Here is a 13,001-nt window from a genome sequence, read left to right as displayed (position 1 = left end):
CAGATTGCAGCCTTTTCAGTTCACAGCATCCTTGAGTGTGTGAGTAATTTTTACATAGAGCCTGTAGACCAACAGAAATACCTAATGGTTTTGTGTATTTAGTAGCTAAACCCAAACAACTCAGTTAATTGCTCCTAACAACTTTAAAGGCCATATGAAAAAAATAATACATAAAATTGAAAGAAAAATATTTTAATTTCATTCTTAAAAAATCGCAACTACTTACTAATGGGATATACGTATCTGTTGGGCACTGCACAACTGCTCAAACCTTAGGATCAGGTTGGACATTGCCACTGTTATTTCCTGTTCACCATTGGGCCACACTGGGTACTTGCTTTTTGCTACAGCAGTTGCCAAAACCCTAGCTTCACAAAGATAAGACCCCAGGGGCAATACAAGAAAGTCATCTGTTGCGACTGTAACTTTGGAATTGACATGTACACACTGCTATATTTAAAACAGATAACCAGCAAGGACCTACTATATAGCACAGGGTACTCTGCTCAATGTTACATAGCAATCTAAATGGGAAGGAGAGTTTGAGAAAGAATAGATACATGTATACTTATAAATGAATCACTTTGCTGAATCACATTTCAAACTAAAACATCAACTGTACTCCAATACCAGATGAAAATTTAAAAGAATGAAACTGGAACTACGTTGAGCTCATAGCTTATGGGGGATGCTCAACAGATAATGAGGGTGACTTTGTTGCATTCAGAAGTTAACAATTTCCTGTGGCATCTCTGAGTTGGCTCTGGTGTGCTGACCTAGAGTGGCTTTGTGGATAGTTTGAGAAGCTCAGCCCCCCTACCCGAGTCAGCAGCCCCCTATTCTGAGCTACCCTAGCACTAGCACACTTGGCACTTCTTTTATCACGGCCATTAACATGTCACTGTGTAAGCCGCTTGTGTGTCTTGACACTGTGAACTCTTGGAGGATGAGGATCGTGCTTCCTCCTCCTCCACTTGCTGATGAGAACACAGTGCCTGGCACACAGCCGGTGCTCGGCTGGGAGGACCTGACCTGGGAGTGTCAGAGACGCCAGTGGAACCCAGAGCAGCACCAGAGCGGCTGCAGGGCAAGTCAGCCTGGGTGACAATTAAGCAGGAAATTCCAGTTGGGCTCAGAACCTGTGTTTCGGAGAGAGGGGCTGAGGATCCTGCTGGGCCCAGACATGGGACCGGCAGAGTCCACTCATCAGGCCTGAGTTCAGCCACGGGCCCCAGAGACCATGGTTTCTGAGAGGACACCAACCAAACTTCAGATCAAAAACGACACCCAGTAAACTCTTGGTTTTATTCTTGATTTACATTTGGTTTCCTGGTAAGAGTTCCTTGGGAGGAGAAGGAGATCAAGAGAATGGAGGGCAGGTGGGTGTGGGAGAGGAAGGAAGGATGCTGCTCTGCCTGCCACAAATGTGACTGTGGTGTCTGGATAGAACTGTGGTTCTGGGGCCAGATCTGCAGGCAGACTGCAGGCAGACAGGAGTCCTGGCCATCCTGACTGCGAAGCATGGCCGTCCCTGGGTGCTCCTGGGTCCTCCCCATCTGGCTGATTTCCTCACAGCTGCTTGCCTGGTTTTTTTGATGAGCCATTGCTTATACCTGCTTTGTGCTTTTCTTGCCCATTATTAGCACGCATTAGAGTTTGCATCATTCCCCCCCCACACACACACACTCTGCTAAGAATGAACCCTAGACATAACTGGGAAGGTTAGAACCAGGGTCCAAAGTCAAATTTGTGTTCTCATGTAATACCTCAGTGGCTCACATGTTTCTCTGATGCTAACCATGAAAGTGCCATCTAAAATAATGAGCAGCTGTCATCCAGAGACTAGAGTGCAGTCCTTGGAGTTTAAGGAGGTATTTCCCCCTTTATCTGCCCAGTGCGCTCTGCCGACTTCTGCGTCCCTCTGAGGGGGTAGCAGCTGTTCGAACTCAGCCTGGGGTGTGGGGCCCACCCTCCGTGCCCCACTGTTCTTGGCACCGGCCCCACCAATGGACCCTGGAGGTGGGAACTCTATGGCAACAGGCTTTCTTCAGCGGGCTGGAGCGGGGAGACGTTCTGCCACCGCCCGTGTTCAGTCTGTTCTGGGGGCAGAGTTCTGGGAACAAACTCAGCCCAAAGCACTGTCAGCCTGGCAGTGGTGATGGAGCAGCAGAGCCCAGCACCCTGGGGAAGCCATGCTATTCCCCCTCCACGGCCTCCCGCCTAGAGAATCACACACCTGGGTCAGATCGGTAGCTACTTTCTAGAAACTCCCCAAACAAAACCAAACCAAAAAGCCACTTTAAAGCATGCTGTGTGTGTGTATGTGTGTTTTTAGTTGCTCAGTTGAGTACGACTCTTTGCAACCCCATGGACGGTAGCCTGCCAGTCTCCCCTGCCACGGCAGTTCTCCAGGCAAGAATACTGGAGTGGGTTGCCATGCCCTTCTCCAGGGGACTTTCCCAACCCAGGGGTAGAAGCCCTCAAAGCATGTTACTGCCAAGAAACTTCTTACTGGTGTCTAACTTGAGTTCCTTCTGATATGGCCAAACGGCGTTTTACTTTAGCTGACCCTCATGAGAGAAGGTACATCAGATATGATAACCTTCCCTAAAATTGAAGACCTCTCAGCCTTCTCCAGAAAGAAGAATTTGGGTTTCTTTCACCTTTCACCACAGCCTTAATACCCAGACCTTTTGTTATCTTTCTCAGTTGTCTCTGAATCCTCCCCAAAACTTGGCTTTTGAATTGCAGGGACCATAACTTAATGAGAGCTTTCATTTCCAGAGGATATTCCTAGTGCTTAAGGAAAAATAAACTTCAGATAGGATATATTTCATTGGAGGAAGAACCTAGAAAAAAATGGATCCTTGATATAAATAGCACATCGTACGAGTGAGCTTTCCTTTTCCCAGTTGTTTTTGAAATGATGGGCTTTTTTTGGTGAGCTTAATCTCTTGGACATTCTAACCTCTAAAAGACCATGTTGCCTCTGTCTAGGAAGTGGTAAAGGAAACAGGGCTGGCATCTTGGCAACAATTAAGTGCCGTATCCAGGTGTGGGGAAGTGGGATTTCCTACATTTGCAGTGTTTTTCTGCACCAGTCTCTGTTCCAAGGGGTTCCAAGGAGTCTGTCTTGCTTTTCCATAACCTCATCTTACTGTAAGGAGGCTTGTCTTCTAGAATGTTGTTCTGCTTAGCTGTGCAGATTTTTTATTCTGATCATTTGGTATTTGTGCTTAGATTTTTGTGGGGGTAAAGGCATTTCTCTTTGGACCATGGAGCAGAGCAACTGGGGTTGGCCTTTAATCAGCTGGAGTCTGCCCTTCCCCCGGCGCTCACTGATTGAATCTGGCTGTCCTGATTACATGACTCTACTTCCTTCACCTGAAGTTCCCTTCGTCAAGTGAAGCAATTGGGCCCCTAGTTGATGTCTGAGGTCCCTTCCAACCTGACCCTCTGTGATTGTCATGGCGTCATCGGTTCTCACTGCTCCGTAGAGGGACCAGGAAAAGAAAGGAGGAGTTGGGTTCAGCAGCCAGTCGGGAAAAGGATGCTTGGGAAGAGCATCAGTTTAAACTAGAAAATCCTCCCCTTGCTCCTCTCTCCCAAAGACCCCGAATTGGGGTAGTGTAAATGGACATGAGTAATTGATTATTAATCACCTCCAGTGTGAAGGGCACTGTTCAAGGCTTCTTGCTTATAGAGTAGAGGTACTTGGTGAATTCTATCTCCATAGCCCCCACACCCCTACCACCACTCCCTCCCCAGGTCAGGTGCTTCCAGCCTATGCACTTAGGGTTCTCTGTGCCCTTCCCTTGTTGCATTGACCACCAATGTGATTAAATAATTATCTGTGCAATGAACATAGTCGTGCCTGTTTGGCTGAAGACCCTGTGAGGCCAGGGACCATATAAGTCTCGATTTTCACCGTATTCCTAGGACCCAGCACAGTGCTGACAAAGTCATTGCAATTCAAGATGTATATATTAAACAGTCATAAACTTGAATGCATGAATGGATGGGGAAATAGCAAAACTGGGTACAAACCTAGAACTGTGGCTTTTGGAGACCCAGCTGACATTTCAGAAGGGCTCTCCTCAGATGCCTGAGCACAAGGCTGTGACCTTCTGCCAGGACCACCCTGCGAGCCCGCCCCGCTGCACACGGAACTCTTGAGTGTTTCTCCAGCAGTGGGCCTGACAGCTTCCCTTCTCTGGCCAGTCCCCTTTGCCATGTGCTGTGTGTGCGCTCAGTTGCTCAGTTGTGTTGGCCTCTTCTGCAGCCTTTTGGACTATAGCCTCTCAGGCTCCTCTGTCTGTGGGATTTCTCCCAGCAAGAATACTGGAGTGAGATGCCATTTCCTCCTTCAGGGGATCTTCCTGACCCAGGGATTTGAACCCTCATCTCCTTGGCAGGCAGATTCTTTACCACTGAGCCACTTGGGAAGCCTTTACCCAGTGCTACATGTCCCCAGAGATGTCGGTAAAGTCGTTGGAGACTCTGGATCCAGTCTGAGAATGCTGGTGGTGATTGGAGGAAAGTGGGAGGAGGCCTTGGATTGAACCAGACCAATTGTCCTTGTGGGCAGTTAGCCTCAAGTCTTAACAGCCCCAGCACCACTTTCTAGCACACTTTGCCAAAAGGCTGCAAATGAGAAAGTGCTCTGCAGGGGATCTGGGTCAGGAAAAGTGAGTGGGTGAAAGGGAAGGAGGGAAAAGCAAGACATGACAACCTTTAGGGAAGCAAAAATAAAAGTCTAATGTGGAAATGGCTAAAAATAGATGCCATGAGCTGTCAGGCTGCATGCGCGTTGATTGCTAATGACATGGAAATTAATCACAGGTTCTCAGGTCCACACACTTTGCTGTGACCCCTGGGGGGACACCCTGCTGCAGGTGTCTCCCCCACACCCCTGAAGAGGCTTCACCATGCCTGCTTCACACCCATCTTTGTCACTGTGGTGGGAAAAGCTGATAGGAGGCTAAAAATACTAACAATAGAAATCTGATTTCTCCTTCCAGACAAAAAGCCTTGGCATCCACGGGAGGAAGAAGCGTTCAGGCAGCATGTGACTGGTTGGTATAAAATAAATAAATTGAGAAAATAGCATGTAATTAATCCCAAGTGTGTGTGTGTGTGGTTAAGAGGGGACGTGCAGCCTGTCTCTAATGGACCCTTCCAGCGAGGAGAGGGGGCCGTGTGACAGGCCCATTTGCCCCCTGTGTCCTGGCCCCAGAGTGTGCTCTCCTCAGAGCTGTTGAAAGAAATTCAGAGCATTTCCAAGATGTGGTCTCTGCTCCCCACTCAGTCACTTAAAGATACAGTGTAGATACTGGACAAATCAGGTGATAAACATCCACTGACCTTCCAACAGGATAGGACGGCCCAGGGCCGACCCCACAAAGCGGCCCCCTCAAAGCTTCCCTTGTCTTCAGAGGCACGTGGGTTTAAGCGTAGACCAAGCTGGAGGGACAGGCAGTACTGGTGGCCTAGGAAAGGATTTGGAGGTGATCTGCAATGCTTCCTGGAGAGGGTGGCCTTAGAATTTTAGGGGGGAGCTGTGGGATGCAAATGCAATAGGACAGGCAGGAGAAGAGATGTTGGTGCATCTGAGAGTTGGTTACAAAGTGTGAGCTTCAAGAGGTAGATTTTTTTTAAGTACAAAACCGAAGACCCTCCTGCTCGTAGTGCGTGATGGGTGGAGGCTGCAAAGGATGGATCTTGATTTCGGTTCTCCCTTGGCTTCCATGGTCCTCAAGTGAGGCTGACCTGGCCCCCCTGTCTCTCTGGCAGGTTGTTCTCCCACGTCGGTGACCCCTTCCTGGATGACCCCCTGCCCCGGGAGTACGTCCTCTACCTCCGCCCCACTGGCCCCTTAGCGCAGAAGCTCTCCGACTTCTGGCAGCAGTCGAAGCAGATCTGCGGCAAGAACAAGGCGCACAACATCTTCCCCCACATCACCCTCTGCCAGTTCTTCATGGTGAGCCACAGCCCCCACCCCCAACCCCAGGGTGTCTGCATCCCTCGGGCTCCGAGGGACTGGAGTCAAAGCTGGGAGCCTCACAGGATGTTGGCAGAAATGATCATGATTCCAGAGCGGAATGAACCTTGGGGGAATCAGTTGAGGTCAGCTGCTCACCCCAGTCGTTGTCCTCTCTTTATTTTGAGGACAGGGTGTGCTATGCAGCATGCAGGATCTTACTTATCCCATCAGGGATTGAACCTGCACCCCCTGCAACAAAGGTGCAGGTTCTTTACCACCGGACCACCAGGAAAGTCCCTTGTCCTCTTTTTAATATCTGCCAATACCCGGGAGCACACCAGGTCTGGTGTAGCATTGTGGTGACCATGTGCTCCTCAGGACCCAGGGGACAAGCCTGACCCACTGTTCTGGCAGCCATGAGGGGAATGGGTTCTCTAACCTGGCTTCTCCCTGTCGATTGTCTCCCACCCCTCTGACAAGGAAAGAGCGGGCGTTAGAAAGCTGGGGATGAGAAATGTAGTCTATAGACGGGGAAGTGACTTTGGTCTCCTGCACACTGTCTACAGGTTTTGCCATGCTAGAGGTCTTTCTAGAAATGGAAGGAGATACCTTTCTCCTGACATTGTTACTTGACCCATAATTCTAGCCTCATGGAGCTTAGGTAGTGACTGAATTAAATCCCTCTCATTCCAGTAAATATAAACACATTTCTTCCCCTTTGGTTCTCTGCAGAGACGGAGAATAACAGATGTATCCAGCTATAGTCACGATAAGGCAGAATGATCACACTTTAAGACAATATGTTTTTCTAATATTTTGGGTGGTTTTTCCAGAATCTCATTCATATTCTCCATCCCCCACGCCCTTTTATAGGTGAAAATATGTTCCTAACACCTTGTCTTCCACCATTCACGCTGAAAATTAAAATGATGATCATTTCCTCTTAGTCACCCAGGATCTTTCTCAAAAACACGTGGAGTTTTAGACACTCTTGTTCTTTCTTCCAGCGCTTGGGGGGTGGGGGTGTAGGAGGAGGAGGATGTCACAGCTCTTGGAGCCTCATTCTCCCCCAGTATTGTGGGGTAGAGGTGGCATCAGCTTTGGATCATTTAGGCTGAAGAGAAAAGGTGCAGATGATGCCGAACAGTAGAAAACACACAGCAACTTACCGCAGGGTGCTGCGCGCTCTCCTGGCGTGGCCCTCACGCTCCATTTCTGCTGGACCAGCCCTACTGCATTCTGGCGGGGCTCAGAGCACAGCATGGAGGGAGGGAGGGGGGAGGTGGTCCATTGCCCTGGTTTAGTCTACCCACTGGATAATCCGTCTCCAGGTAACTGGGAGGCTGCGGGTCTTCTCCCTCCTTGCAGACAGGAGCAATGGTTCCAGGGCTGCCTCCTCAGCCCCCAGTATTGGGCAGAGGATACAGAAGTTAAGTCGCGGCAGACACCGCCCCTTGTCTCTGAAAGAAGCCTCTTGTTTCCCCCCCACCAGTGTGAGGACAGCAAGGTGGACGCCCTGGGGGAGGCCCTGCAGACCACCGTCAGCCGCTGGAAATGCAAGTTCTCAGCCCCGCTGCCCCTGGAGCTCTACACCTCCTCTAACTTCATCGGCCTCTTCGTGAAGGAAGACAGTGCAGAGGTTCTCAAGAAGTTTGCTGCCGACTTCGCAGCAGAAGCTGCCTCCAAAACTGGTGAGCCGCCAGCTGCCAGGCCAGCCAGGCCTGGGAATCGGGAAGTCAGGGAGGAAGGGGACAGAAAGTGATGGTGGAGTCGGGAGGTCCCACAGGAATGGGCAGAATGTGGCCAAGAACACAGCCATTTCCTGCGGAACCCACACCTCTTGCCCCTTTGAAAAGCATTCACCTGCGGTTCTGCTGACCTCCTTGAGAGCAGGTGATGACACCCATGTTGAAGGCACGAGATGACTGTTCCTATTGATCTCTAAGTGTGTTCCTTTACAGCCCCCCATCAGCTCTCGGCTCCTCCCTTCAGTTCAGGAACCTTTTGCTTTTTTTTTTTTTTTTTGCCTGCACCTCTTAGCTTTAGGGATCTTAGTTCCCCACTGGGGATCGAACCCAGGCCACAACAGTGAAAGCACTGAGTCCTAACCACTGGACTGCCAGGGCATTCCCAAGGAACCTTCTTTTCCTCCTTCCAACCCCCCTCGCAGGCAGGCGTTTATCTGGGTTGCCCCGTCCCCTCCAGGAGCACTGAGGCCTTTGTTCAGGAGGTCGCACAGCCCAGAGAGGAGAGGGGGACCACTTAGCATCCAGTAATAAATCTACTGAGCCGATGACACCTTTCATTCGGCTAGCTGAAGCCCAATAGACAAGCCCCAGACGTTACCCCTTCACGATGCCACGTGCTCTTTGCCTGGAAGGCCTCAGTTCAAGCCAGCAATGAAGGTTTACTGTCAAAGGAGGTTTACTGTCAAAGGCATGTGCTTGGAGGGGTGCTCAGGATGTGTATCGACTCAACAGCAGGCAGCAGGCAGAGGGGTCAGAGGCCAAGGTTTGCAAAGCCTTCCCGGTGACTGAGGTGCCCACAGCTTACTGAGCTCTGCACGGGCTTTGCCTGCAATGGGACGGACAGACAGACAGATGGTGGGGGAGTCTGCTCGCTCCCTTTAGAATGGAATCACAGTCAGCAGGTATTTATTGGGCACCTAACATGTGTCTCTCTGTTCAGAATGCAGCAGGGAAGAAGCAGTGGCTTCTCCTGGCAGAGGCATGCTTGGGAAACCCCATTCGTGTAATGAGAGCTGTGAGAAGAGGAAAGTCACCCCAGGAAGGCATCGATCCGCCAGACAGGCATAGGGCCTTGCATGAGGGCAGCAAAGCACAAGCAAGAAGGAGCAGGCTGTTTGCAGGGGCAGTGGGGGAGGGGGGAGCAGCACCCTGACCAGAGCCAAGGCCGTGTGTGTGTGCCCACTGGGGTCCTGGGTGTTGAGTACGGAGCTAGCAGAGCCCCACCGTCTACTCCTTGGGCTCCTGTCCTTTGGCCTCCACCTCACGGGCCCATGTCCCTAGCTGCTGTTTTCATCCCCAGCTCAGGCCCTTTTGGGCCTCCCTGGTAGCTCAGCTGGTAAAGAATCCGCCTGCAGTGCGGGAGACCTGGGTTTGATCCCTGAGTTGGGAAGATCCCCTCGAGAAAAGGGAATGGCTACCCACTTCAGTATTCTGGGCTGGAGAATCTCATGGACAGAGGAACCTGGTGGGCTACAGTCCATGGGGTCGCAAAGAGTCAGAAACAGCTGAGTGACTTTCACTTCAGGCCCTTTTGCTCAGGATCCTTTAGCAGAAAATCTCCAAACAGGGCCCAGGATTCCAGGAAGAGTGTGGTGAGGGCCCAGACTCAGCGAGCTTTGCGCTCTCAGAGGGACCCGGGCCCTTCGGTCACCTCTGTGCGCTGGGAACTGGGTCTTCTTAGACCCCTACCCCACGCTCTCACTCCCCAGGGCTCATCTCTTCTGGCTTGGGTGGAGCCTGCTGGCTTCACAGACACTTAATATTTCAGACAAATGGCATCATCGGCAGCTTATTTCCTGTTCCCATCCCTCCATCTCGGGGAAACGACTCTTTTTCATCCCACAGTAGCTGTTGTCAAAACCACTAAAACTCCCACAAGAACCAAGTCTGCTCTTGTAGCCACAAAACCCCAGTCCCTCCCAAATGAGTAAAACAGGTCTTGGCCAGGACGCGGCTGGTTTATAAAGCGCATATAGTGGGCCCTTGCTGGCTTTCCTGCCAGGAAGGGGGCAAACCAGCTCCCTCACAAATGCCTGAGCCATCTCCCCAAGAACGGGCCTGCCAGGCTGGCGTCTCGGTCCTGGTGCTGCCCCCTGGTGGTGACTCGGAGAACTGGCTGGCCCTGCCTCAGCCATTGGCCCGGCCTGGACAGGTCTTTAGAACTTGTGCCCTGGTATTCAGAGGTGTGGCAGACCCAGATTCCAGCAGTGAGTGAGTAGATGAAGTGTCATCCTTCATCCTTGGTGGTTTAGGGAGATTCATGTGTGTGTATTCACTCATTTAACAAATACCGAAAGTCCACAGGGGTTCCTGCTGAGCAAGGGAGGAGGAGGGGTGCTTTTAATATACAAACAAGACACAGAGCCGTCACCTCAGGGGCTTTTACACCAGAGATTCACAGTGCAGCATAACAGAAAAAGTACTCAAAGCCACCGACCCAGGGGCAATCCCCTGGTTGGCGAACTAACTCCCGCATGCCACACAGCGTGGCCAAAAACCCCCAGAGACCCACATCTACTTCCATTTCTGTGTGACTAGAGCAGGCCCCTTGATTTCTGGAATTCCCTTCTGTTGTGTCTTCTTCAGTGTTCTAGCTTGGACAGTAAATGACTCTCCCCAGCTAAGAGAGGCATATGAAAGACAAAAGCCATTGCCTTGTGTAGATAGGCTGATTTGGTTTTTCAGGGTGTCTTAGATAGCCTGCATACTTGAAGCCTGTGGGTGTCGGGTGATTCTGCGCGCGTGCGCACACACACACACGCCCTGGTACACTTGGCAGTCTCTGGAGTCATGTGTGTGTGTCACAACTTTGGAGGTGCTACTGACATCTGATGGGTGGGGGCTAGGGAGGCAGCTAAAGACCCAATAATGTGCAAGATATCCCTGCTACAAATAATAACCTGGTCCAAAATGACATTGAGAAACCCTGTTTTAAACTTTGAAAGTAATCCATTTCCCCCCAACCCCCATTTCTCCATCAGAGCCACCCAGAAGCTAAGAGACTTGATTTCAAAATGAAGACAATTTGGCTTTGGGAGTCGCAGGATGACAAAATTTGCTCCATACTTAGTTCATCCCTTTAGGTCTCGATGTCCTCACCTGAATGGTGGGGCCAGTGATACTCATCTGGATTTGTTGTGAGCAGCCAGCAATCAAAACGATTGCCTCTCAGCTGATCCAGAAAAGCCAGACACGTGGCTGTTCCTGTCTTGGACTGTGGGTTGTTACATCCCCACCCACTCTTATTCAGCTGCTGTGAAGGAGAGAAACAGCTTTTGTCTGACCGAGGGGCTCCCTCCCCTACTTGTTGGGAAGCAGTTTTATCAGGGCACCATTCTGTGTTCTCCCTCATGTCTCCACCATTGCAATGCACCAACTGCGTGTCTCCTCCCTTCCTCTAGAAGTGCACGTGGAACCCCACAAGAAGCAGCTACACGTGACCCTGGCTTACCACTTCCAAGCCAGCCACCTGCCCACCCTGGAGAAGCTCGCCCAGAACATCGATGTCAAACTCGGGTGTGACTGGGTGGCCACCATATTCTCCCGGGATATCCGATTTGCTAACCACGAGGTAACATCTCACTGGGGTTCCTGCCCCTGCCGGGGGTGCCAGGTGCCGTCAGCACCAGCAACACTGGCTGCTGAGGGGAGACGGACACCCGAGGAAAGCAGTGGGGCCAGCACTGGACCAGGAGTCAGCCGGCCTGGGATTTCATCCAGGCGTTGGCTGGCTCACTGGGAATCTGTAAGTGTGCATCTCTCGTCTCTGGGTCCCAAGTGGCTGAGCTGTGTAATATTCCCCACTGTTCTGTCTGCCCTGCCAACCTTACTGGAATAGTATAGAAATGAAACAGGAGAATAGATAGAAAAGCATGTCGGTAAATTTTAAAATATTCTATCTTTTCACAGGATTAATAGGTAGAAGACATCACCCTCATCTTAGGTGAGAAAGATACCTAAATACAAAAGAAAATCTGTGAACACATAGTTAACAGTATTTGCTGTGGTATGCAGGTTACCCTGGAACATACTAAAATTTTAAAATGTCCTCTCCTCAAGGAGTTTGAGTCCAGTGCGGAAGAGAGAACAGATGCATATGAAATGAAGGCACGGACCAAATATCAGGAGAGTGTGTGCATCACATAAGAGGCATGAGAGGGGCAGGCGGAACCACTAGCATGGTGCTGGCATCCTTCTTTTGAGGGAACCCACATTGCTTTCCAGGATCAGCATGTGCCACCTCTAAAGAGTCTTGCTCTCCTTTTTCTCCTGAAAGAGAAGCTGAGGTACAGGGATTCAGTGACTGGTCCAAAGCTAAAGAGCAACTTAGGACCAGAACCGAAGCCAAAAGCCAGAGGTTCTGATCAGTAAAGATGGTCAACCCACCTAAAAAGAGACCACAGAGTCTGCAAAAATTGTCCTCCGGTTTAACTACATTTGTGAAACATAATTAATTTCCTAGTTTTTCAGCAGCAAAAGAACTGATATTTTTGTTTATATAGACTTTTAACATCCTTTAGACATTTTTTTTTAATTATGAAGAGATTGACGGTCTAGGTCAGGCGACCTCATTGTTGATTTGCATGTGGTGGGGAGACCCAGCCAGTGATTGAGGTCCATGGGGTCTGAGAGGGTCAGGGATGTGCAACTTTGTCTGGCTCTGCTGATGGGACCGTCACATCCTCCTTCCAAGTCATTCGATGCAAGTTTCTGTAAAGACACAGCAGAGAGACTGGGCTTAGCCTTCCTTCAAAATTCTGACATTTCCTGGACTTGCTTAGTGTGAGCCCTAAATAGAACAAAAGAGGTGTGGCTGAATGGATTCCTTCCGAGGGCAGGGGAAAAACTGTCAAAGGTGGTGTGCCAATGAGCTGTGAGAAGTCACCTTTCTAAGCGAAGGGAGGTGGCGACGGAATTTTCCAAGGAGTATCTTCTAATCAACACTGCCCTCCAGTTAACTCAGAGGGTAATTGCTTTTCTGCCTGACCCACATTCTGCTCAATTGGCACCGAGGGAATGAGGCAGCTAGTGCCCACAGGAATTATTTTCTAAAAATAACATGGCCTCTTTTTATCTCTTATTTGTAAAAGCTCATTTATTACTGTTCCTCCTGATCGAGCTCTCCCTCCAGGGTCATCTGGCTTTACCTGAGCCCCCTGCATATATAAACTTCACCTTGCCTTCTACCTCCTCCTGTGCTCAGAAGGCAGGATTGAGTGATCGGTCCAGTGAGGGGTAACAGATGTCCAGAGAAGGCGAGTGGTTTAGGC

The 13,001-nt window shown here is 50.3% G+C and overlaps 1 protein-coding gene across 1 annotated transcript in view; it reads left to right on the top strand.

Moving 5' to 3' along the window:
- Positions 1–13,001, top strand: part of UBASH3B (ubiquitin associated and SH3 domain containing B) — a 151,426-nt gene that overhangs the window by 110,125 nt on the left and 28,300 nt on the right. Inside the window, exons 2-5 of the mRNA XM_070473461.1 lie at positions 5,022–5,075; positions 5,794–5,980; positions 7,476–7,674; positions 11,133–11,302. Of these exons, the coding sequence (XP_070329562.1) occupies positions 5,022–5,075; positions 5,794–5,980; positions 7,476–7,674; positions 11,133–11,302 (610 nt within the window). The remainder of the gene's footprint in view (positions 1–5,021; positions 5,076–5,793; positions 5,981–7,475; positions 7,675–11,132; positions 11,303–13,001) is intronic.

Source organism: Odocoileus virginianus, chromosome 10 (assembly GCF_023699985.2).
Source record: "Odocoileus virginianus isolate 20LAN1187 ecotype Illinois chromosome 10, Ovbor_1.2, whole genome shotgun sequence".
NCBI classification, from domain to species: domain Eukaryota; kingdom Metazoa; phylum Chordata; class Mammalia; order Artiodactyla; family Cervidae; genus Odocoileus; species Odocoileus virginianus.
Note: the sequence above shows the minus strand (reverse complement) of the source record. Positions and strands in the feature narration are given on the sequence as shown.